This window comes from Kogia breviceps, chromosome 9 (assembly GCF_026419965.1).
Source record: "Kogia breviceps isolate mKogBre1 chromosome 9, mKogBre1 haplotype 1, whole genome shotgun sequence".
Lineage (NCBI taxonomy): Eukaryota > Metazoa > Chordata > Mammalia > Artiodactyla > Physeteridae > Kogia > Kogia breviceps.
In genome coordinates, this window is record NC_081318.1 from 49,878,235 (window position 1) to 49,905,630 (window position 27,396).

Here is a 27,396-nt window from a genome sequence, read left to right on the forward strand (position 1 = left end):
ATCTTAAAATTTTAGAGGGCTTTCATGGAAAAGGGTCTTCCTTTATAGCTGAAATACTGAAAACCTTATTTGTACCACAGTAGCTCAATAATGATGACTCCTTAAGGCACCAAAAAACATAAACTGAGTTCAAAACAACATTCAGTTTACTGTTGGGATATAATGGTAATTGTGGCTAGGATAAATGAATTTGTTTAAATTCTTAATAGCCATAAAAGAATTTTTTTTTACCAGACTATAGTAAGGTTATTGCATATCACTTGTTTGTATATAATTACTTAGTAAAATGTGAACTAGGCTTAAAAAGCTCCTGCAAGATATTTAGTATCTTAAGGGACATAACTACTTAAAGATTAACATTTCTGTTTTTCCTTTGTAATTTTTAAAACTTGAAATTTTAACTAGAATTTAAATCACTTTCTTCCAAGTGAGACTTTAAAAGAAGCCCTAAGTAACAGGTTATTGACTTTCATTGTTGACACTTTTGGGTTATATATAAAACCAGTTCTCAAACAGAACACATAAACTATTTTTATAGGTGAATAAGTGTGCCCTTTAAGAATTAGCCAGGGAAATACAGTTTTTGTATGTAAATCATAAAGCAACCAGGATTAGAATTCTTTAAATTTGTTACATTTAAAATAGTTTTAAATAAACATCTATGCTATTTAGTTATTTAAGTAATTGTTTTCTTTTTCTAAAGAAAGCTTTATAAAAATATGGCGGAGAAAAGTAAGAGACTTGAACAAAACAAGAAAGCCATTGGGGGCTGAAGTTCATTTAAATATCTCAGCTGCAGGAAATCAGTTTAAAGAAGCCAGTGCTTAGATATCAAAACAACCAAACCAAGGCTAAACGCCTTAAATGTACACAACTACAGTGAATATGAAACCAAATTTTACCAAAATTATTCATTAAAAATTACTAATCATTCAGAAACACTGAATTTAGATCTAAGACAGAAGAAATATATTCTCTTGTATAAAATAAGCGATCCAACAAACTGAAGTTGATTTTTTCATGTTTAATGTGAAAATGAAGATCTCATGAAGTTTACATATCACAGTATTAGGCATTACTTAATATCAATTTTGATAGCTATAGTTACATCATCTAAAAATCACATGACGGTTGGTGGCACGTTAAATGCTTTTCAAAACTGCAGTAAAATAGAAATAATGTGAATGTAAATACATATTGCCAAGGACCTAGGGATCACACTCAAATGACTGGATGGCAAACTTTACATGTTAGCAAGATAAAAAGAAATTGCTAAATCTTTTTTTCCCCCTGTATTAAAATAATGAGTCTTAGATGACAAAGTAACAAGATCCAAGATACCTTAAATCAAAATATTTATGAAAAGTTCAATAATGTTTTAGAGCAAACAAAAACCAAAAAGGTGAAATTAAGGAGATCATTCGTATTCTAAATTTAATTTTTTCTGTTGGTTCTTAGGTACAAGCATTTCAAAGACTCTTTAAATAATACTTTTAAACTCCTGGTTAAAATAAAATGAGGTGAGGTAATATTTAATTAAAGCAACAAGTTATACCAGTTATGTAAAAATATCTTCCTGTACCATTCAACAAGGAAGAAACTTGAACAATTATCTCAAGAAAATGCTGCTTTATCTGAAATTTGAAGTTCAATGTACTTTATCTAAGACATTTAATCTTTGGGCCACTAAAAAAAGAAAAAAAAGACATTTAATTAATGCTTTATAAAATAAGCATTTATAGATGCTCAGGCAAATGCCTTAAAAGAAAGGACTTTGTAAAAAATAAATAATTAATTCTGAAATTAGCAAGTTCATATCCTTTTCTAAATTACGGGAATATTTATTGGCAAAATTTATTAATTTTTATAAGATCCTACTTTTAACTTAAAAAAGTAACAAGCAACTGTCACTGACACTGAAAGTTATCTAGTGATAAGAAATTGCATATTAAGTCAGAAAATAAATCATGAACCTATAATTCTAATTACACACAGACAATGAAAACAAATGGTTTGTTTCCAGAAACCATGTGTTAAAGCTGATTTTGGACAATGAAAATGTATTTCTGAATCTATATATTGCAAATATAAGCAAAATGACTAGTGCTATTTCTGGGCTTTTTCTCTAAGATGTAAACATTATTTTAACATGTCTCTCTATTCATAAGATACATTTTCCATTTACGTGTGAAATAGAATACTGGAAAGATTAAACACTCTTAAAACATTTCAATCAACCACCCCAAAAGTAAGCGTTTTCCCAGTGCAGGGGAGGTACCCACAGAATTCCAGCCGCCTGTCCGAGAGAGGCATTCTGGTCCCTGCCGATAGTCTTCGTAGTGGCTAAGACCATACCTGCTGTGTTTATGCTAACACTGCCCCAGTGATACAAGAAGGAATGCTCTATCTGGATTTCAAATGCTACCTATTTACCTATCTTTTAAAATGCAATAAAGCCAACTAGGTTTTTTTAAACATATAAATCATTTCATTTGAGGGTAGGATCTTGTTTTACCAATAGCGTGCGCCTATCAAGGAGACTACTGCATTCACTGGCTTTTAGCTTTTTACAGAAGCTTAGCCAAAATAGGACAACATAAAAATACCACTAATAAACAACACAACATCTTTACGAATTTAAATACTTAATCCGACAGTGAGCTTTAGGTAAGAATATATTATTAGCAAGCTTTCGGCTCTATGACTGGACACAGTTTGCTATTCCTAAAATGGTAACATTAGAATTATTTTTCAGGATTCCTGCAGAGCTGTGCTCATTTTACATCCGTGTGAACTGCTGTCATCACTACTATGTCCAAACCCAGAGGATGAACTGGAAAAGAAGAGAGGGGGAAAATAATAAAAAGAGGAAATTGGTTTTCACAACACACTCAAAGCCTGAGTAACAGAGGAGAACTTTAATTATCTCCAGTCACAGAGAGAGACAGGAAATTTGGACTTTTAATTAGCCATTTGTAGTGCAGTTGGATATTTTTTTAGCTAGATAATTTAAACGCGAATAATTCAAGTCTGACTAAATGAAAGTCACATAATCAGAATGCAGATAATTGAATTTCTACTGCATTCATTAATTCAGTGTGGAGGTGTGTGTGAAGACTACTATGATGAGCTGTCACAGCTCAATAAAATCTCAGTCAATTAATTTTTTCATTATCTTAGTATTACATCAACAAAAAAGTGGAGTGTGTGTATATATCTATACACACGCATATGTGCACGATGTGTTATATAAATACGTATACATTAAATCAAAATGCAAGGAAATACCTTTCTGAATCATAATCTATATCATTTTCTTTTTTTCCTTCTTCTTCTTCTTCAGGGAAACGTCTGTTCATCAAGGCAAACTTGTGAATTGCTTCTTCTACAGAGTACTTAGTCTGCCCGGAAACACATGCCTCGATGTCTTCTGAATTCAGATGGCTTTGCAGGAAGAGGTGAAGGCTGCTATCTGAAAGCAGAAGTGCATTCTGTAGGACCCTATGTAAAAGAAAAAAAGGAGACATGACCAGTGGACGGGGATGGACAATTATAGGGTGGGAAAGAGAAAAACATTAGAAATGTGCCACTGAAGTAATTTCTCTACTATGGCAAACTTGGCATCAATTACGACTCTGCTTATTAAAGGGATGAAAGCATATGTTAACTTTTATTCCATTATTTGGAAATTTAGGTGAGTAAAAACATGAAGCTAATAGTTAAGAACATCTGTTAAAAGAATAACTTCAAGGACATTTCTTCAGTTTAACCATCTGTTATGACCATGTGGATTAATTATGGAAATATTTTGCTTAGATAGTCACAGAAATTTATTCTGCTTTTAAAAAATTTACTGCCAACCAGCATGTCAATTCTGTGATCTTTATTGGCTAGGCTGTCATAAAACATCAAAACTTTCAAAAACTATTAAAAACTATATTGAAAAGTCAATAGATTTCTCAGCATGTCGTACATTTTCAAACTTTACAAGGATGCTTATATTCACAAGGGCTCAGTTGAGAGGTGGCTTTTTTGAATACTTAAGATTGACTAGAAATTTCTACAAAATCTTCAGCAGCACTACCTATCTATTTTAAAATGAGTCCCTAAATAAAATTGCTCCCAGCCAATTTTACCATATATGTAATTAAAGTATGACAATTTTGTAATAAGTACATACTAGCCTTCCTACATGCAAAATCGAAGTTTACAAAGAGAGTACAGATTTCAGCAGGTGCATCAGAACTACATGGAGAATGAAAAACTGCCCTGTAGCAAAATCTGCACATGCTCAAATTCATATTAGCAGTGAATGTGTCTTTTTCTGAAATGCATGTCAAAGAATACCCAATAAAAACTGGTTTTCTCTTTTTAGCAAAGATTTTGATGTAGGATAATTTAGTCTCTATTAATAGCTCGATAATGATATAACACGGACACTAAGACCAGATATAGGGGACAAAACTGAAACACTGAAACCCAAGTATAATTCTGTCCAACATGGGATTTTTCATATAGAGATCTATGAAAAATAGAGTATGTATTTCATACCAAATGAAACTTACTTTATATTCTGCATTTTAAAAAAAAGTAATTAGATAAGTAAATCTCTTTTGGCCATTCATATCAATTTACTTAAAATCCAAGGTCACTGGAATATTTCCTTCTCTTCCAAATAAAACACTTATTGCTTCAAGAAGGCAAGTGTCTAAAAATGCACAGTATCAAAACCAAAATCTAGCTGTCCTCTTTGCTTCAAATAGGCTTACAAATGTAGTTTGAGAAATATTCTTTACTGACCTACTCAAAGACTTTGCCTTTTTAAAAGGCAAAGTCTCAAGCAAAGCAGTTAAATATTTACACTCCCTCCATGTCCTCTGCCCTGGGTGCCCTCAGAAGATGACCATATCACATGATAGAGATTAATTTACCAAGTATAAGGAGTAAAGTAGTAAATCCCTTTTACTACTCTTCGAGATTTATTTTCTACCTTTATAAATGTTTACCACTCTCGTTTTAAATGCTTCAAATCAAGAGAAGATTTATATAGCAACGACCCATTAATATTACCTTGCATTTGCTGTGAAGTTTGAACGGAGTGTTTCCTGTGTCCTTTGTCAGTGGTTTCCTGCCAGCGATGTTACAAGTAACTGTTCATAGGATTATACTTACTGCTCTGTTTCTGTTGGAAATGTATTTTCTTTATAAAATAATGGGTAATCTTTAAAACTGATTTTAGATGGTTTGAGGCATTACACCACAAAAGTAATGAGCACTAATGCCAATGATACTGGACACAAATTCATTTTAGCTTTATTTCATGTCTAAAGCAATTCTACTGAGCCTTGAACTGGTCACACACTGTTATTAACTTGCTAGTAACCTAACACATGGGTACAGCAAACAAAAGTGATCAGAGTCCAGGTTGATCGGGACCTCAAGGCTACTGTCCTTTTTCTTGAGCTATAATTCAATTTCCAATTTTACTGTGTATTAGACTCATTGCCCTGTGTTTTCTTTTCTGCTTAATACTGCCATCTGGAGGACACACAGGTGAACAGCCAGAGGGAGCCCGGCACACCCAGCTCACAATTCTGAACTGGGAGAAGGATGTTGAGGGAACGTCTGAACACCCACACGGGCCCTGAGTTCAAAAACATGTGCCAGGCACAGTTTAGGTTTTTTTGAATTGCTTCTGTCTGATTGGCTAAATTTATGCCACCGTACTCCATGGGTATGAGTTTTAAATAAGCAAAAATACTTTTTTATTGTATTTAGGATTTTTATTTTCAGTCCAGCATTTCATTCCAAAATTAAAAATACAAAATTTTTAGAGTGTTTTCCCATCCGGTTCAGTGAGCATAATTAGTTGATTTTAAGTAATATCTGGTTTATTATATATCAGAGAGTGTTGTGACTGCCATCAAAATATTAAACCTTATTTTTACCTTAGTCATACTTGTGCCACATTTTCCACCAACAAATCTAACAGCAGAAAATCAACTTCAAACTTAATATAAAGAGTACTTTGTAAAACAGTCAATAAAATGTCATCTTTATAAGCCTCCATAAAAATAAATGTATACAATTTTCAAGCCTTTATAAAAGGAACAAAAAATAGCCTCTAGAATTTTAAAGGAATTTCTGAAAGGATATTTACAACACAAGTCAAAAGTTATTCCTTTCTCCATACCAACTTTTAAATTAAACAAAGCAAAACCTGTTTTTCCTTGAATTAAATGCAGCTGAAAATCTGGTTTTCCTCAACGTGATTTTATTAGGTGTATTATATATTGGTTCAGCTGAGAATATATATAGCTATGCAAAACCATGTAATCCTAACTAAGGATGCCCTGAGTCTACTGAACCCAATATAATGATATGTATACACATCTGTATAGCGTGTGAAAGGTTAGCAGTTTGATGTAGGAAAAAAAAGTTAATTCAGCCTGTTTACCTCTTACCATGAGAAAAAAATAAAACCTACAAATCTTCATTGAAGACACTTATGATCTGTGCTGTGGTGCCCTCTACTGAACACAAAGACTTATAAAAATTGTGTGTGTGTGTGTGTGTGTGTGTGTGTGTGTATAAAACTAGCTGTAGTGTTTCCATGGTATCCTTTTGCAAAAATAATTTTTTTATTCAATTCCTTAAATTTTTAAGAAATACAAAACTGTAATACAAAAGTCTACATCGTAAGGTACATGTAGTTATATTAATGGGGTCGATTCAGTAAAGAAGGAAAGCTGGCTCCCATTTGTGATAGCAATCAAATGTAGAAAATTAGTAGGAATGCCAATTTCATAGTTAGAAACTTACCAACAGAGTTTATCATTTTGTCTATAACTTCTTTTTTCATAACTATTAGTAAAAGTGACTTACAACTTAAAAGTAACCAGGGGGCGGGGGGAGACCCAAAAGGGAGAGTATAGCCAAGATTGAGAAAAAATGAATATATTTGAAAAATCTCACAATCATACTGACCAAATTTAGCTAGCATTTAAGAGTTCTAATTATAAACCTGCCAGTTCCTGGGATTAATATAGTGCCTCTACCTTTCTTATAATTTCCTTGTCTATAAAATTGAGATGAAACCTGACTCCTAACGTTGTAAGTATTGAGATAAAACATGTAAAAAGCTAAACATAGCCAGCATTCAAAAAAAATAGTATAAATTACTCTTATTTGATATCCTGGCAAAGAAACAACTTTCTAATTCCTCTATGAAGAGTGGCCTGGATATGTGCTTTGCTATTAATTATGTATTACTTCACAAATGACCTTAAAATGGAAAAAATATATATTTGTATTACAGACATACACCTATGCACACAGACAGCAGCATTTTGGTTTCAAAGGGTTTGAACATACATAGTGCTTAGTTCATAACTTCAAAACTTACCTAAAAACCAAGTTTTTAAAATACCTGCTAAAAATCTACAACACAGGCATGTTTCACATTTTAATGCTGTGGTGTTTCCCTCTCAAGTTCCAAAAGTGCTCTACAAACAAGGTACAGGCTACTAACGGTGGCCCTACTTAATGAGCAACCAACAGGGCCTCAGAGGACAGCAAGGTGGGGTCAGGACACAGATGGCTGGCTGAGTTGCATGTCACATCCAGTTTCCCAAAGTGGGCTTAGGCTGGGGTGACAGAGGGGGTGTACCCGGGGCAAAGACATGCGAGGTTGCTATTTCTACACAAACTAGACAAAGAACATGAAGACCATGCATCAGAATCTGAGGGGCACAGAAAAGAAGGTGGCGAGGACTGGAAGGGCCACAGTATTCAGGGTATTTAGGTCAGGACTGAATCCAACCGTGTGGTATTAGACTCCTTACTTCCTTCAGGTTCAAACCACGCAGAAGCACCAGCTTTCATTTTTAATGTGAAACTCATCTCTTGGAGACTAATGTTCACAGACCATAATGGAACAAATAACATCACAAGAGAACTTGGTGTTCATTTCATGATTTGACTTCTGGATGGTAATCCAGATCCAATTTTAATGAATCTAGCCATCCCTGGTACGTATATAGTTGCTTCCCACTAGAATGGAAGCTTCAAGAGGTCAAGGATATGTGTCCATCTTGTGCAGTCCTATATCCCCAGTACCCAGCCTGGTCCAAAGCAATCACTTAATAAATAGGTTTGCAGAGTCCTTTCCAAGCCATCCTCTGAATGACTTAACTACCCATGAGGTCAGAAATACATGTGTTACATTATTGCATTCTTTCTAGCAAACCAAGGCTCACAGGAATGAAGTGACTTTTCCAAGGTCGAAGAGCCAGAAAACAATCAGAAGCCAGGATTCACAGGAGACCTGGAACCCAGTTTCTCAAGCCCCTGACCCATGATACTTTCCATTATGACCTCTGCAGCAAATTCAACCAGCAAACTGCCAAACGACACAGCATGCCAGAACAACCTAGAGTAACTAAGCACAACCCCTCTGCAGCCCAATGACTCTCACTCTGGCATGAATCTGGTTGACCAATTGTGCAAGGAAAGGTCATGTTTAAAACAATGAAGTGATTCCTGGTCGAAAAACACATGCCCTGCACTTAACCAGCAACATAAATATAGAGACACAGGCTGTCCTTTGATCTCAAATAAGGAGATTTCTCTACCCAAAACACGTAGCTCCCCAACGCTTATGGGGACTGAAGGATTTGACTAGCTCTGTCCAGGCCTCACTGGTGAGGGCCAGTCTGCAGCTTCCCTGAGCAGCATCTGGAGTGACAAGCCACTCTGCAAACTTGGCTGCGGGGACCACGTCTTAAGGGAGAGGCCATTAGCCACCTGGGTCCCATACAGACAATTATAATTGGAGCTATCCCCAAAGGGAAAGGGCAGAAGAAACTTGACTGGGTCTTTGTCATGCCTATGATACCCCAAAGAACACCACTGTGAGGTTTTCCGAGAACTTGGCTCGGTTAATCAATTCTTCTGGTCTCTTGTCATTTTTATTCCTCTGCCTTCTTTTTCTCTTCTGACCCTCCCTCAATTTATAATCTTGGATGTTTCTGTACGTCTCCATGACCCCCTCAAAGGAAAAGCATGATATCAATCTAATAGAAATAAATGTTAATATTCATGTGGATACTTAATACCCAAACCCTTGATGAGTGAGCCATATGGGGAGAGGGCAGTATATTATTTCAGGCTAGCTCAAAGTTACCATGTAGGAAACTCAAAAGGAGATGGCTTCAGATCCTGAAGCTAGTAGAAAAAGACAGTTCAGGAGACTGGGCCCTGCCACTAACTAGTGGTCATAGGACTCATCCTATTTCCTTATCTACAAAATAGGAAGATAGAAAAATTAGCTCAAAGCTATTTCATTTAAGTGCATTAAAATAATGGCCGATACTTGGATACCACACATTATATGTCAGTCTGTTGTGAGTGCTTTACATTCGTTAACTGATTTAATCCTCTCAACAACCTTATGAAGTAGATACTATTATTACCCCATTTTATAGATGGGCAAACACAGGCACAGAGGAGATAAACGACTTGCCCAAGTCCCCAGCTAATAAGTAGCAGAAGCAGGATTTGAACCCAGGCAGTCTGGCCTTAGGGTATGTGTGCAAACCACTGTGTTGTCCCGTGGGATAGGTAGGTATTCCAGCATTCCAGAGTGAAAAAAAAAGGGGAATTATAGCAGTGTGAATTCAAGTCACTTTCACTGCAGTACCAACCATCACCAAGAACCCCAGAGTTAATAACCCACTGAGACTATTCAAACACCAATTAATACTCCCTTATAAACATTCTCTCCAAAGAGTATCATTAAGCTATTCATTTAGAGGAGCTCAGAAGGGTATTAGCAGCCCATCGTAGAGCTGATTTTGGTCTGTCGATCCTAAATGTTGTAAATAAAGAGAATTTCTAAGAAGTGCCTTTTTAATAAGGCACATTTGTTTCCTGGCAAATTCTACTTTTGTCAGCTAAACTCCCAAGCAATTTGGCTCTGCTTTATAGCTTAAGGGAGTATATATATATTATCTGATTCAATTAGTTTATTGTTTTCTTTCTGGAAAGTTTGGTCCCGAATATGCACTGTGTGATGTGAGCCACAAGATGGTGCTCTAATATAGGAAATGAACTACTGAGAGTCCCTCCAGAGCAGATTACTAGCATTTTAGAAACAGAAACATTCGCCACGACTTGATCCCTGGACACTCAACTCTTGCAAAGCTCTGTGCTCATATCTCCCGTCTGGCTGCAAAAGTTTAAGTTTCTGCACACTTACTTTCTGAGGAAATCTTCCAAACCCTGACGGCGTTGATCTACATGCTGGCGATTGTTCATGTTGAAAAATAGGTTTTTAGATGGAAGTTCTGGCAGTTGTCTTATGAGAAAGAAAAAAAAATGCTTTTAGTCATCAAATTAAGGTGGTTTAGTTACAGAAATCCCTCAAAATGAAAGCAAATTGTGCGTGATAATTATCACACAACTATTATATACATATTATATGGTTATACTATATGATAAGGGTGCGAGAAAATCAATTAACTTAAAGAAAAAACATTTTTAAACATTTTTGAGGACTTTCATGGTCCATACTCATACAAGTTGGTATAATTCAAGTGATAAATTTTGAATTCAGATGCAGTAGCCAAAAAAAACTAACTAAAGCTATATATTGCGATCAAGAAGAAAGCCTACAAATTCCTTCATATTTTATATATCTTAATACATGTCAGTTTTTTAATTGAAGTATAGTTGATTTACAATACTGTGTTAGTTTCAGGTGTTTTCCATTGTTTTTCAGATTGTTTTCCATTATAGGTTATTACAAGATATTGAATATAGTTCCCTGTGCTATACAGTAAATCACTGTTGTTTATTTTATATATAGTGGCATATCAAATTTTAAAATATTGAATATAATAATAAGGTCTCCTCAATATACTCTTTAAATCACTTACACCAGTAATGCATTACTTTGGAGTCTCTGCCTCAGCCACACAAATTCTCTGTATCTTCTTCGTACACAGGATGTTTTCATTGTAAAACACATGCTATTGGTCTGTTTAAAGAAAACAAAAAACATAAGCCTCACTTGAGGAAAAAAATGCTTTTCTTATATCTATAACTCCCTATATGACCCCAATATTCATCTAAAGTAGGATTTTAAAAATCAAAAATACATTTGCATTTATGCCGGACTCAAATAGTGCACAAAACCCACCAACAGAGCATCCATGAAGACAGCTGGGGTGACATAAATGAGCAGTGTTGTCCTGGGACAAGGCATGACCCTGCCCTTCCCTGAGTCCTGAAGTAGCTTCCTGCTCACCTATTAGCACTCCCTTCAGAGACAAATCATAACATTAAACAAATCCTGAAGAATAAATGACCAATAAGAGCTCAGGGTCATCCAGTGCATTCAACCCCATCCATCTATCCGTGGAGAAGCCTTTAGGGATTAGAAACACCTTCTCTTGGTCCTTCACATGATATCGCAGAAGCTGTTGTGTCCTTGATATGGCCATCGCCACAGATCACACAAATCACCCAGAATCCTGAAATCACTTTTAAACAAGAGATCAGTATTTCCCTTCTCTACTTAGATGTGCAAGGAAGCATGATCAAGTAAAAAGAGACATGTGGTGCACAGGATGATTATGTGCATGGAGGACCCAAATTCCAGTCCTGGCTCTGCTATAAGGCAAGTCACTTAAACTCCAGTTCCCTGAATGGTAAAATAGGGATGAAATAGTACATCCCAATTTCACAGGGTTGTTGTTATTAGGATGGATAACATGCACATGGCAAATGTTATCTCTTAATAGTATTATTAGTTACTAGACATTGGTTTCCTTCCAGCTACCTTAAGGCAAACTTAGAAAAAGCCACCCTCAGAGTCCCTACCCAAAGCAAAACAGCAATGCTTTTCCTTTGTGTAAACACAAGGCTGGTAAATATGTGTGTTTCTCCTTTCTGTAGAACAAGAGACTGGCTCATCTGTCTGTTGGTTTTGTAAGAAGATCTCTATTCTGCCTATTAATTTCAAAATTCTATTTCATAATATTTACACTGCCAAATGGGAAATTTTTTTGCCCAAGATTTATATCATTTCAAAAACTGTTATCAACCTACCACTTAATAAGCACCAAGCTGCTGTTTTCCTTGGAAAGTGTCAGGGATGGTGTACATTAGTTCCTAACCATTCCCATGAAATGTATGGCACAGTTCCTGGTATTCCTGAACATCCTAAAATTCAAAGAACCTCAGGATGCAGAGAGGTTAAGAGACTTGCTCCAAAAATACTTATTGGCCTAAATCCCATCATGGACAATACGGCAGCAAACACACTGGATGGAGTCTGTGGCACAATAATAACGTTGTGGGACTTCCCTGGTGGTGCAGTGGTTGAGAATCCGCCTGCCAGTGCAGGGGACACGGGTTCGAGCCCTGGTCTGGGAAGATCCCACGTGCTGCGGAGCAATTAAGCCCATGCTCCACAACTACTGAGCCTGTGCTCTAGAGCCCACGAGCCACAACTACTGAGCCCACGTGCCGCAACTACCAAAGCCTGCGTGCCTAGAGCCCGTGCTCCGCAACAAGAGAAGCCACCGCAATGAGAAGCCCGCGCACTGCAACAAAGAGTAGGCCCCACTCCCCACAACCACAGAAAGCCTGTGCGCAGCAACGAATACCCAACACAGCCATAAATAAGTAAAATAAATTTATAAAAATAATAATAATAATAATGTTGTGTGTGTGGATTTCAAAGCACACCAGGGCCTCCCTCTAACGTGACCCTTAGCGACTCAGGCAGCAGGCGGTTTACTCCAGAATTCATGCCCTAACAAGGCCTGGGTGAGTATCCTCTCAGTGCTCTCTCCCCAGAAAGGACCAGGCCACTGCAGGGCCTCTTGAACCTCAGGCAGAGGTGGAGTTCAGTTCAACTGCTTTTCATTTCTCTTCTCAGAATCACTGTGCATGCAATAACTGGAGATCCATCTGGTGCCTACACCAGACAAAGGTCTATCTATAAGTCCTTCATTTGCAGGACAAGCTCAGGAGAGGATATATGAAGGACTACCCACCTCGACAGTCCACTAGTTTAAAATTCCAAGGAAATGCTACAACTTGAGAGTTGCCTAGTATCATTTCCCTTGAGGCTAATTTAAGTGGGTTCAACACCAGCTTCTCTACCTGCAAAGCTCTATGGGTACAGCATCTAAGTGAGGGTAACTAGAACTCTCCAGTCTCCCCACCCATTCCTAATCGTACAATAGGTAGAAGCCTCTTCAGGATCAGGCTATACTGAGATCACTAATTTATTAAGTTCCTCTAAATCTAGTTGCCTGTTTCTGCTATCTATCAAGCCAAGAACATTTATTCATTGTCAATTTATTAGCATCTCAGAGAAACACCAGAGCCGCCACCAAATAACATGTGTGGAACCCATTATTTCTGGTTTTAGATGGACATTTCTGAATTCACATCATGTTATTTATGTAGAAGAGAAGGATCTACACTTTCATTAACTCCCTGAAGATAATTAAATTACATGCCTACTATAAAGTATGTCATAAGGACCCACAAATTTTTAGAGGAAGTCAAAAGGCAACTAAAGAATTTCATTTCATTTTCAAATGCTTAGTCTTACATACTTGTGTTATAATTTTCCACACAGAATGCATATCTGGTGTGACCTCATGAGTAAAAACAAAACAAAATCAAAATACAAGGCATACCCTGGCAATGGGCTTCAACACAATCATCCAAAAAAGCAGCTCTGGGCTTCCCTGGTGGCGCAGTGGTTGAGAGTCCGCCTGCCGTCGCAGGGGACACGGGTTCGTGCCCCGGTCCGGGAAGATCCCACGTGCCACGGAGCAGCTGGGCCCGTGAGCCATGGCTGCTGAGCCTGCGCGTTCGGAGCCTGTGCTCCGCAACGGGAGAAGCCACAACAGCGAGAGGCCCGCGTACCCCCCCAAAAAAAGCAGTTCTGAGTTTTTACTTTATTTTCTAAGTTGGGGAACTTTGAAAGAAAAAAAGGGAAGAAAGGAGAAAAAAGAGAAATTTTGTGGGTGGTATCTGGGTACCCAATATACCAATGTAGCTATTAACAATGTGAAGATCAAAGGATGGCTAAATTTTATCTCACCTGTTCTATACAGTCACAGGTAAAATCTGAGCCCATTTCTATGCTCTCAAGAAAAGTCTGGACTAAATTAGACAAAAGAAGTGACTATCTTCATGATCAAGGGCCAATAAACTATATACACCTGTGGGCCAACTCCAGCCACCACCTGTCTTCACAAATAAATTTTTATTGGAACACAATTACACTCATTCATTTATGTATTGTTTATGGCTACTTTCACCCTACAACAGCAGAACTGAGTAATTTTGAGTCTGTATGGCCCACAAAGCCAAAGATATTTACTACCTGGCCTTGTACAGAAAAAGATTGCTGACCCTTATTCAGGATAATCAGAGGAGGCCACACACCACACAACACTGTTCAAGAGATTGTGATACAGCACTATTTCCAAGTAAAGTAAATCATTTCTAGTTATTTACTTATCCTAATTACTCAGAATTGAGACTAAGGCAAAATAATTCCATATATTCATTTCCTACTTTCCTGTTCTACATATAAAACACTGCACATCTCTTTTCCAGAGAACTCTACATCCTCTCAAAACCTAAGATTTATCAGGCAATATGGTCTCCAGAAATATGCTATAACAGATTATAAAGAAATACCATTAATGAGCTATAAAAACTCTTTCTGAATTTTAGATGTATTCACATCTTCATACAGGAAGGCAACAAACATTAAAATATTAACAAAGGTACAATAAGGAATTCAAATAAAGAACTTTAGGAACCATCGTACTACTTCATTTAAGAGAAAAGCACTCACTGTAATCATTCAAACTCAGTTCTTTGAATTAGAAAAATTTTTATAAATTTCAATTATAAGCATATCATAGTATCCCATCAAATGTATGCTACCTAAAAATTACTGATTTCTATGGACTACTGACGGCATACTTACATGAATACATATCTCATAGTCAATATAAGAATGCCAGAAGTCCTCCTTCTGAATCCTAGGATCTCGAACCCAAACACTTACAAATTCCTGTAAAGGCATCACAAGCAAAGAAATAGGTTTCAGAATTGCAAGTAGGGCTAAGAAGGGCTGAGAGAAATGACTGCACAAGAACAAAACTGAAATGAGCTTTAACCGATGTGGCTGTAATCCTTTAAAAAACAAGAAGTTAATGAATCAAGCACCACAGGAAGTCTGAAAAACACTGTTGCCACATATGGAATTTTTACAATAACTCAAAACCGAGCTGGGTGCAATTTTGGATAGTTTTACAGGTTATGTGAAGACAATAAGAACAGATTGTCTAAAACTGATTTTTAATTTTGCATCATGAAAAACAGGTTCACATTTTTATCAAGTTTTAAAAGTGGTCATTTCTTATTTTCTTCATTGCTCTGAATTAAAACTATCGGCCCTGCCTAATAAATCACTTGCTAGAACACAAGTAAGAAACAGTGACAAAGGTCAGGTGAAAAGCAAGCAAGGAGAGCTGAAAATGACTTTGTGTGTACACCCCGACTTCCTAAGAATAAGCACTACTAACTTAGTAATAGAAAGATGAGCACCTTTGACACACTCTTCTATTTTGAAAATATACCTTCCCATGTAGTAAATCATTTCATCTTCGTAACAACCTCATGTTATAGATAAGAGTTAGAAAAGTTAAAAAAAAATACAAAGTATATCATTTTGTTCCTTTTTAAAGATAATAAGAACAGGAAATAGGGGGTAAAATTTTAAATACAATATTTTTTTACAAAAGTGCTCTTCACTAAATCAGCTTAATTTTAAAATATGAAAACGTACAACAAAAAAAGTGTTATGTTCGGCACAACAATTCACTGCTAACTGAATTTCATTTTAAATATTTTAACTTTTTGTTTTGAAAAAGAAGACTTCAGGGCTGAAATTTTAGGCATTTCTTACTACTTTACTTTGGCACATCTAAAAAGCAGGCCGTCAGCACTCTAGAGCAGCAGAAGAAAAAAGATTATGAGGTTTTCTGGACAGACCGCCTCCATTCTGTTATGCAGATAATAAAATGAGAATTTTTCAGGACAGAGGATTAAGAGAGAAGGAGAAAAATAGTCCACATTCCCTTAAATCGCTTTTGCCACCTATCAAGCTCACCTTCTAAAAGTAATGCGTTGCTCTTGCATTAGAGACTTCTGCCCCATTGCTTGCCCTCAGTATATATACAGGGATGATGAGTTAATGTTCCAAAAAGTCTTATTTTAAAATCTTTTCATTATGGTTTTTTTGTGTGTGTGATATGCGGGCCTCTCACTGTCGTGGCCTCTCCCGTTGCGGGGCAGAGGCTCCGGACGCGCAGGCTCAGCGGCCACGGCTCACGGGCCCAGCCGCTCCGCGGCACGTGGGATCCTCCCGGACCGGGGCACGAACCCGCGTCCTCTGCATCGGCAGGCGGACTCGCAACCACTGCGCCACCAGGGAAGCCCTTCATTATGTATTTTTAAAGTCATTTAGAAGACAGACAGTAAAAACAAGACAACAATATAGCAATACTCTAATAAATGTTTTAGCCATTTTTTCTTAAAAGCGTATTCTAAATTATAAGAGGGACTATAAAGACAATTGTTAGTAAGAAGCCCTCTTACATATAGTGTGATTAGGTCAGGGTAAAGTAGATCCTGCCCAGAGGTGGAAATGAAACAGAACCCAGGCACCCTGTCCTTAGTGCGTGTGTGCACGCATGTGTGTGTGTGTAACTCATTTTCCCAGAGTGCTTTTCACACATCCATAGTTCTTGGAAGGAGTGAATCAATCACCAATGAATCAATGAACAGAAGGACAAATAGGTCAGGAATACGAGAGAAGACCAGAATCCAGGGTAGACCACATCTAACCCTCCAAATGCCCCCAACACACTCCGGGCAAGGCAGATGTTGACAAGGGCTGACAAGGTTATCCTACCCCCATTAAGCCAGCCTAAGGGAGAAGGCTGCTAGTCATCAGGTCACATGTAAGCCACACTTCCTCACAGGGTTCTGGCAGCTCCACTTTTCCACTGGAGAGGCAGAAGTTCCTGAATATCCCACAGGGGAAATTAAATATTTCCAACAGTTCAATGTTCCATATTAACAGTAGAAGATATATGCACCTGTTACTGAAATAGTGGGCCTCCACTCAGGTTAAACAAAAATGAAAAGACAAAGAAATGCATTTGTCAATTTTCTACAAACTGTCATTTTAAAAAAGGTTTCTGAACTAAAATTATAAAATCCACAGTTACCACAGTATCACAGACCCCTTGAACACTCAACATATTATTAATTGAAGATGGTAGTAAAAAGTCAGGACTTTTTCCCCCGTATTTGTTCACTACTGTCTAACTACTGTCATCTACACTTTGAGTAACATGTCCCTTTTCATGGAAAGAGCACTGAAATTGTGGTCACAAGACCAGGGGTAAATTCTGGTTCACTTACTTCCTAAATTATGAACTTATTCACTGAGCTTCCATTGCTACATCAGGAAAATAGGAATGATGCCTGTCCAGCCCATCTCAGCTGTTGGTTAGGAGGATCAAATTTAAAAATACCTGTGAGAGCACTGGGAAAATTTTCATTAAGTGCTACATGAAAGTCAACTATTATTACGTAGAAAGGAAAATGCTTATAAACCCAAAGCACAGAGGTCTTCCCATAGACCTTGGCAATAAGCAATTCAGAAAAGCTAATCCAGATGTACATCTTTTTTTAAGTAAAAATTTATTAATTTAAGGACCTAGTTGCAAACACTTTAATACTGTAATTTTTCAGTGAAAGGCAGAGTGACCTAAAGATTTCACAGAAATTGGAGCAGGCGTCTCATAATATTTATAAAAGGAATGAACATCATAATGAATACTGTAGATTCTACAGTAAAGAATCTACTTTCCTCATTTTAGTGGATTGTAATTCTTGGATTGTGCCATTATTTTTTTTTTTTTTTTTTTTTTTTTTTTTTTTTTGCGGTATGCGGGCCTCTCACTGTTGTGGCCTCTCCCGTTGCAGAGCACAGGCTCCGGACGCGCAGGCCCAGCGGCCATGGCTCACGGGCTTAGTTGCTCCGCGGCATGTGGGATCCTCCCGGACCAGGGCACGAACCCGTGTCTCCTGCATCGGCAGGCGGATTCTCAACCACTGCGCCACCAGGGAAGCCCTGTGCCATTATTATTACTCATTATGACTAATCTTTATGTAGGAAAGATATATTGAAAACATATTCTAAAGCCATGCTGGAAAAAGAATCTCCTAAGAACACAGCAATGCACTTTAAATGAACACTCAAAATTAACTGTGGTGCTAAGGCTCCAAATGCTTTTTCAATCCTGAAAATCTTTAACTTGGTTGAAGTGCTAAATGGCGAACTTTCTTCCTTCTCCTTCCTTTCAACGTTGCTGTTGCCCTGAGAGCCATCCCAGGCTGCTGTTCTTCACCCCCTGTTAGGATTCCAGGGTGACCTCATCCAAACATATGGTTTCAAGTGCTCAGCATGAGCTGATGATTGTCTCTCCATCCCAGTCCAGGCATCTCCCCACATATCCAGGCTCCTGCCTACACAGCTCACTGGGAAATCCCACGAGCACAATGAGTCCACACCCTTCCCACATCCTCCTCCTCATCTCATCCCCAGCAACCCCAGCCAGAAACCCAGAGTCCCCAGACTTCTCTATTTGACTCACTGACCACGTCCTCCAGATTCACCCTTCTTTGATCCACCCACAACTCTATTCCCTCTGTGAGTGCTTTGACCCAAGGACTGCTTACCCAACATTAATGCAGGGGCTGCTAATTGATCTCTGGGCCCGTAATTCATCCCCCACACTAAAACAAGAATGGTTCCAAAGCACACATCTGATGATGTCATTTTCCTGCTGAAAATCCTACAAAACCTGCCTCATAACCTTCAAGATCAAGTTCAAACTCTGTAGTTAGCACAGTATAGCCTTTCATGATTTTCACTCTCCTTATCTCCAAAGGCGAAGCTTACATCCCCATACACAACATGCAATTTCACACCTGCATGCCTTTGCACATGCTGTTGTCTCTGCCTGCACTGCTGTCCTCACCCCAGTTTCTGCTTTTTCCTTCAACACCATCATCTGGTTCTTTATTTTCTGCTAACTCCAATCCATTTTCAAAATGCAACTCAGTCTCTAGAAATCCTTCTGGAATTCCTCTGGAAATCCTCAGATTCACCCAGTCTGATTAATTTGACTACTCCAAGCCCCTACTGCCTCTGGGCAGACCCTGGGCATCCTCCCTCTTCACCATGCCTGACTGCATTGTAATTACCTGCAGGCCTCCTCCACTAGATGCTAAGCTCCTTTAGGGTAGCTTAGGCTGTCCAGCTTGACTTGAGTGCCTGGCACACCCAATGCAGTCCATTAATATCATTTAATGAATAAATGCATGCCTGCAGGAATAAATGAACTGGCCTCAGGAAAAAAAAAAAGATGAGATCAAACTTCAACTGAAATAAAACCTCATCCACTTGGGTTCTTGGACTCCATGAATTAATGATAAGTTATTTAGCAGCTGGTCTAAAGTTTATCTTAATTTAACAAACCCCATTCCTCTAAGGGTGTGCCAATTAACAGCACATGGCTACAAGAGCAATGTTTAAGATCTATGAGAATTAACTGTTTTCAAGCACCCTAAAGAACTCCAGAAGCACCTATTTACATAGAAATAATTGAAACTCCTTCTGAGAGCGCCAATAACTTGAGTCCCCTAAGACTTGTACCAGACAACAATTTGTTTGCATAGTTGGAGTTAAAATATGTACTTGAAAGTAATAAAAGTACATTTATTTTAAAATATTCTATCATTCAGATGGGCCCCCCTCCCCCAATCTGCAATTAGTAGGAATTAGTGAAGTTTCAGGATACTTCCAGCTATGAATAGCACACCCAGGGAGCCAAGGTTCACCTATAATCTGTTAATTAGACACATCCCTTCCTGACGCTCGCTGCCCACCATCCTTCAAAGGAATGCTGACAGCCTGTCAGCCACAAAGGACAGCTCCGTTCCATAACTAGAATCATATGGATTTCCTAAGAAAATTGCTTCAGTAGCAGCAGTTAGTCAATTTAATAACCTTATTAAACACTTTAATGACTTCTTGGGCCTAATGATTATATCTAGTATGAAGGAAGAAGTCAGGCAGAGTAGAATTAAAAATTTAAGCTAATTGATCCCTACTGTTCACCACGTGAAAACAAACTTCTGAAGAAAGAGAACTGCACTCTTTGAAAATCTAACTCTTGTGTTGTCTTATAAAAATCACTCTTCAATTTCAGTGTACCCCCTTCCCTCCCCAACTCCTACCCCAGGTTCAACCTTTATTCATTTATCCATCTACCTCGTCTTTTTTTCCTTAGCCCTGATATATGAGAATAAATCAACAATAAAAATAACCATACTGCACAAGGCATGTGCATGTGCCAGGCACTGTGGTAAGTGTTTTATACATGTTTTCCTTTAATCTTTATGACAATCCTAAGAGGTCAGTAATATTATCACCCCCTTTTTACAGGTAAGAAAAATAAGGCTTCTTAAGCTTAAGCAACTGGCCCAAAGTCAAATGGCCAACAGGCTGAGCTAGGTTTCAAACTCTGGTCTGCCTTGCTCCAAAGCCTGTGCTCTCAAAACATGTTCTACTGGGTGGTTCTTTAACAATAAATAATAAATCTCTGATTTCACTATATTCCAATTTCACATAAGTGCATTATTTTGGAGGGGAAAAAACTATTTTCTTTGCTATTAGCTAAAACATCAAACAACATGTTCTTCTGAAACTCTGTCCCACTAGCTTCTCAAAGGCCTTGTATTGCATTTTTATATTTCTAGCACCAAGCACAGTATTAGCATTCATTAGTAAGTTCTCATGAAATGTTTGAGAATTAACCAACTGATTATAAAGAAGATTCAAAACCAAAGGATGTACAGGTTCTGTATGCTGAAAACTATAAGATGCTATTGAAAGAAATCGAAGAAGTGTATACTTCTTTGTATATATCTGTGTAAGTATATTCTATACTGTGTTCATGTATTGGAAGAGTCAACATAGTAAAGAGATAACTTCTCCCCAAATTGATCTATAAGTTTAATGCAATTCCTGTAAAAATCCCAGCAAGATTTTTTGAAGACACAGCTGACCTTATTCTAAAATTTACATGGAAAGGAAAAGACCCTAGAATAGTCAAAATAATTCTGAAAGAGAATAAAGTGGGAGGAATCCTTCTTCCTGATGTTAAGGCTTACTATACAGCTATAGTAATCAGGATAGTGTGGTACGGGTAGAGGGGCACAGGTCAATGGAACAGAATAGAAAACCCAGAAATAGACTTATACAAATATGCCCAACTGATTTTAGACAAGGGTGTAAAAACAATTCAATGGAGGAGAGATAGCCTTTTCAACAAGTGGTTCTGGGCCAACTGGACATCCTCAGGCAAAAAGATGAAACTTGACCTGAACTTTGCCCCTTACGTAAAAATTAACTCAAAATGGACCATAGATTTAAATGGAAACATAAAACCATAAAACTTTTAGAAAAAAACATAGGAGAAAATCTTTGCAACCTATGATTAGACAGAGTTCTTAGACTTGACACCAAAATGATAATCTATGTAAGGAAAGAGAGCTAAATTAGACCTCACCAAACCTAAAAACCTTTGCTCTGCACCTCCTGTGAAGAGGCTGAAAACAAAAATTACAGGCTGGAAAATATCTGCAAATCACTCATCCCTCAAAGGACTTGTAGCTAGAATACATAAAGAACTCTCAAAACTCAACATGTAAAAAAACCAAAGAATTCAATTAGAAAATAGGCAAACCACACGAAAAGGCATTTCACTAAGGAAGACATACAGATGGCAAACAAGCGCATGAAAAGATGTTCAACATCATTAGCCATTAGGGAAATGCAAATTAACACCACAATGATAATGTCACTACCTACCTATCACAGTTTCTACTCTTTTTATAGTACAGTAAACGTAACTGTGTACTAACTATAAAAATATTTATTCTTATTACAAAAAGATGAGTACAGACAAAAGCTAACAAAGAATCTCTAGGTGTTAGTATTAGTTTTTCATAGCCTTGATGAGAATCTTCTACCACAAAAATGAAAACTTGTTTCTTTTTATGCCCACTTTCTCAGGCCATTTTTATCCTATTCCAAAGTATATACCCATTTTATATGCTTATGTATTTGAACTGGAGACTCATTCATTCAATTAAAATGTATTGAGTCCTGGTTCTGTGCGAGGCACTGACATTGAACCAATGTCTTATTCACCAGGGTTCTATCCAGGACTCCCACATAACAATCTCAAAACTAAAATTTAGCCCCTTTCACACACACTACATTCTTTACAAATAACATGCTTGAAAGGCAGAGGAATGGATCAGGTAACCTTCCTTTATTTCCTAATAATATTTATGACAAATAACCTAAAAGACATCCTCCAAGGAATGTTACTTGTCACTTTATAGCTTGGAGTGTGTTTAAATGCCGTTCTCTGGCAGTTTTGAACGATGACTTTTTTTTTTTTTTTTTTTGTGGTATGCGGGCCTCTCACTGTTGTGGCCTCTCCCGTTGCGGAGCACAGGCTCCGGACGCGCAGGCTCAGCGGCCATGGCTCACGGGCCCAGCCGCTCCGCGGCACGCGGGATCCTCCCAGACCGGGGCACGAACCCGTATCCCCTGCATCGGCAGGCGGACTCCCAACCACTGCGCCACCAGGGAAGCCCGAACGATGACTTTTAAGAAAGCTTTTATTACGTCGGGATAAATAGCTGTGAATGAAATTGAACTAGGCCTGCCTTTTATATGACTTATAATAATTCATGATGTTACGAGTTTCTTTACACAAGCAGTGTCCAGAATTAAGGAGAGTTACCTTTTTGTATTTCATAATACATTAGTGGAAAAAGCTCATCTTTTACAACAAGAAATAATTGCCAACCTGTGTTAAATTACACCACAAGGACCCGATCAGCAAAATCCAGAATGTGAAAACATCTATAGGTCAAAAGTTGCAGTTTCTTCAACAAATAAATTGCACAAGGGGGAAAATGGGCAGAATGAGAGGTTTTAAGCAATATATTAACCAAATGCAACGTGTAGTTCTTATTTGGATCATGACTCGAACAACCAAATATACAATTTTTTTTTCAACATAATCAGGGAGACTTGAACACTGACTATTTGATGATATGAAGGAATTAATGTTAATTGTTTAAGGTATGATGATGTGGTTTGTTTCTAAGAAGGGTCATTTGTTATAAATGCATACTAAAATATTGACAGATGAAATTACACTATGCCTAAAATTCGTTTCAGATAATTCACTGTGTGGTGAATGGGTGGCGGTGGGGCGATAGCTTGGTCATGAATTAATAACGTGTTAACTCTTGAACCCTCAGGTACATAAGGGCTCATTATATTAGTCTCTCTACTTTGTGTATGTTTAAACTTTATAATGAAAAGTTAAAACCAGTAAAGGAAGAGAAGGAAGGGAGGAAGGGAAGAAGGGAAGAGGTCATCTCAAGGGGACTGCTTTATGAAAAGAGACACATGTGGCACTTGAAAGTGAAAGTAAGTCAGAAACATGAATCTGAAAGCGTTAGCCATGAGTTCAACAAGTACTGACACCGTTAACATGACATCCTAATACTTATCTACCTTTGAAAAATAAGATTTTTTCATTATTATAAAAATAAAATATGTATTAAAGAAAGAGAGAGAGATCATTTCAAGTACAGATGAGAACACCATGAAAATGAAGTCCCCCTCCTACAGGACTTCCAGTTTCTTGTCAGCCTATCTAGGACTTTTATATACTTTTTCTATTACGCACATAATTGGCACATGTATGTATATATATGTGTGTGTATATACAAGTATATATAATTTTTAATGCAAATGGGAGCACACTGTAAATACTGTTTTGTACCTTGGTTTATTCATTGCACAGTCTTTTAGAAATCTTTATGTTTGAGCACATACAATTCAATGTTATCTGTTTTAAAACTAACTGTTTTAGAGCACTTTTAAATATACAGAAAAATTGTTCGGGGCTTCCCTGGTGGCTCAGTGGTTGAGAATCCGCCTGCCGATGCAGGGAACACGGGTTCGTGCCCGGGTCCGGGAAGATCCCACGTGCCACGGAGCGGCTGGGCCCGTGAGCCATGGCTGCTGAGCCTGCGCGTCCGGAGCCTGTGCTCCGCAACGGGAGAGGCCACAACAGTGAGAGGCCCGCATACCACAAAAAAAAAAAAAAAAAAAAAAATTGTTCAAAGACAGTAGAGAATTCCCATATATCCCATACCCAGTTTTCCTTATTATTACATCACGTCACATAGGCATGGAGGACAGGAGGAAGGAAGAACAAATTGAGTTTTGGGGACTGGGAAAGGGTCTTGTCTTGTCACTTCCCTTCAAAGTCCCCAGCATCGCAGGACACCAGGTGGAGGTCTTGCTTATGGGATATCCTTTAACGTTACTCACTGGTTCCAGCTCAGTTTCCAATCAGTAATCAATATTAAAACCATGCTTTCCTAGAGCAAGCCCAAAATGTTACCATCAATCAGTGTAAGTGTATCTTGAACACTTAAATGTTAAGCTTAGAGCCAACACATCCAAAACAGAAGAACATCTTTCCCATCTCTCCCTGTAGGGCCCTGTGTGGCAGGGTCCTCATGGTGCCTGGAACTGTCCCGGGCCCACTCGGTTCTGCTCCACTCAAGGTATCTCCTGCCACGGAGCTATAGATTTACTGTCACTCAAGTGCCAATAAATGCTAATTGCCATTATATCCAATATAAAGAATGTACATTTTGAAGGAGAAAAAACTCTTATACAAAAGGTATGAATCTCTAAAGGTAGAATTCAGCCATCATGATCCAGGAGAGTTGGGGAGATACACACACACACACACACACACACACACACACACACACAGAAAAGAGGTTTCAATCCACCCTTCCAGTCACATCACATATGTAGGACTATCCCACTTACACCAAGCAAGCCCTGGGCAGAGACACAAACACAGTTCCTTGGAGGGGCCAGAATGTCAGACTCCATGAAAGAGTGTAAACTGCTTATTTACATATCACATAAGATGAGCTCAATGTGGCTGAAGCCAAAGGTCCTTAGTGATGCAGGAAGATCAACCTGTTCATTCTGGGTGTTAGAATATAAAGAGAACGAAAACGCCTGGCTCCACACAAGATGCCATCTGAAACGCGTTTCCTGTCACAGCCACCTGCCTTTTCATTAGGGTTCTGGGTTCTGTCTCATTAAACAGAAGAGTTGATTCAGTTGGGTCCACCTAATTATTCTTATTAAAATATGTAACCATAATATTTTAATTGTAAATTAAAGCTGCATGCGTGAATGAATCTGAATTCATTTTAATTTTACAATGGCCCAATGCCAAGGCCTTTTTACGGGGAAGATCCATCAGCACGGATACTGCTCTCGTGGGAATTCAAACCAATGTGCAAATGGAACATGTTTAGCTAACAAGGGAGCCTCTCCCTCCCTGTTCTCCTCTCTCTAGATTTATTGTGGTAATAAAGCTATTTTAACAAGAGAGACTGCAATCGACTCCCCACTCTACGCCCCCATCTTTAAAAAAAAAAAAATTTTGAGTGGCAGGGACATAAAAAAACAACAACAACAACAACAAAAAAAAAAAAAAAAAAAAAAAAAAAATTTTACCAAACTTCTAAGCTGGCACTACCAGCTTAGGTAGAACCAAGATGTCAGTCCTGGGCCGTTTGCATCTTGAACAAGGATGGTAACTAGGTCTCAATGCACATGTCAACCTTACGATTAATTAGCAATGTCTCCTGTGGGCACCAAGTGCAAAGGGCTTACACACACACTGCCCCCCTGGTCTAGATTCTAGAACAATCAGTGATATTGCATTCAGCCCTTATATATGCAGTTAGGTGGGACTTGAATTATTTTCCACTAAACAACCACCAGCCACTATGATATTTAAAGGCTCAACCAATGCCACTTCTAACTGGCATTAACTACAGGGTGCTGAAGGGGTAGCTGCTGAGATAAAAATATCTTGATAATTGAGGCTTTAGGAAAACCTCTTCTTGACTTCTAAGCTGAGGCCTGAAAGACAAGGAGTCGCCAGCCTGTCAAGGTGGTGTTGAAGGCTGGGGAGAGAGATTATTCCAGGCAGTGGGAAAAACATCTGTGAAAGCCCAGGGTCCCAGGGCACACAGAGCAATCAAGTTTCCAAAATAAGGCATGAGAAGGGCACTGGGTGGAGGGCAGAGCAGGAGACAGCCTGGGGAAAGAAGTAGCGTCAGATCATACAGGGCCTTAGAAACCACATTTAGGAGTTTGGACTTTGTTCTAAGAGCAACGTGAGAGAAACCAAGAAATTCTGGCCACACATAGAAAATGAATTGATATGTGATGAACAGTAGTATGTTATGGCACATTCAGAATTTTGCCTTGCTGTGCTTATTTCTTGCTGACAGAGGCTCAAGTAAATTTCTGGTTATTATACCTCTTTCTCCTTAATGGTATTTTCCTTTTCAATTGAAGGACTTTCCAGTTTAAAACTGCTTAATGTTATAATATTATTATATAATTAGTTATAATAAAGGACTTTGTAAGGTCAATATAATACTTTCTTTATGCAGTTGGTTAAAGTTTGTGTCTAGTTTTTATTAACTGAAATGAACTTGAAAAATCATGATTAAACCAGCCAAGCAAAAAAAAAAAAAAAAAAAAGTTTCTCATTGGAAAAAAGTCTTTGTTGCTTTCATGGGTAGCTTTCTCCCCCCAAGAACAATTTTTAAAACATGCCTTTGAAATAATGCCGACTTGTCAGCACAGCTCCGCTCTCAGGCCAATACAGGTGTGTAGTGAAGCATTCAGCTTACCTGAAAGGAGGTCTGGCCTCTGCCCTTGGCTTCTGGGAGGTGATCTCTAGGCCCCTGGAATGTCTTGCCTGACAAGAGTATCTTTGTTTGCCTGGGCTTTGGCCACTGGACAGTCTAACAATGTGAATATGATGGAGGCTTAGGGACACGCTGTATCAGCTGTGACCTCCAGAGGAACTAGAGACTAAAGGTATTAGCCTGATCCCAGGAGGAGCAGACAAAAAGGTCAGCGCAGCCATGCAAGCAGGATGAGCCCCTATAAAAACTCTGGACACCAAAGGCACAGGGGAGTTTCCCTGTGGAAATTATCACACACTGACTCCTTGTGGAGAGAATAAGCAGTAGCTCTGCATTTGGGCCCCTTCCCAACTT

At 38.2% G+C, this 27,396-nt stretch overlaps 1 protein-coding gene across 2 annotated transcripts in view; it reads right to left on the reverse strand.

Annotated features, from left to right (window-relative positions):
• Positions 1-764: 764 nt before the first annotated feature.
• SNX10 (sorting nexin 10) overlaps positions 765-27,396 on the reverse strand; it is a 78,000-nt gene continuing 51,368 nt past the window's right edge. Inside the window, exons 3-7 of one of the 2 annotated variants that reach the window (XM_067042452.1) lie at positions 15,029-15,115; positions 10,938-11,038; positions 10,259-10,357; positions 3,289-3,501; positions 765-2,833 (exon numbers count right to left, since the gene is read on the reverse strand). In XM_067042452.1, the coding sequence (XP_066898553.1) occupies positions 2,752-2,833; positions 3,289-3,501; positions 10,259-10,357; positions 10,938-11,038; positions 15,029-15,115 (582 nt within the window). In that variant the 3' untranslated portion in view covers positions 765-2,751. The remainder of the gene's footprint in view (positions 2,834-3,288; positions 3,502-10,258; positions 10,358-10,937; positions 11,039-15,028; positions 15,116-27,396) is intronic. The other variant, XM_059073691.2, reaches the window with a different exon arrangement.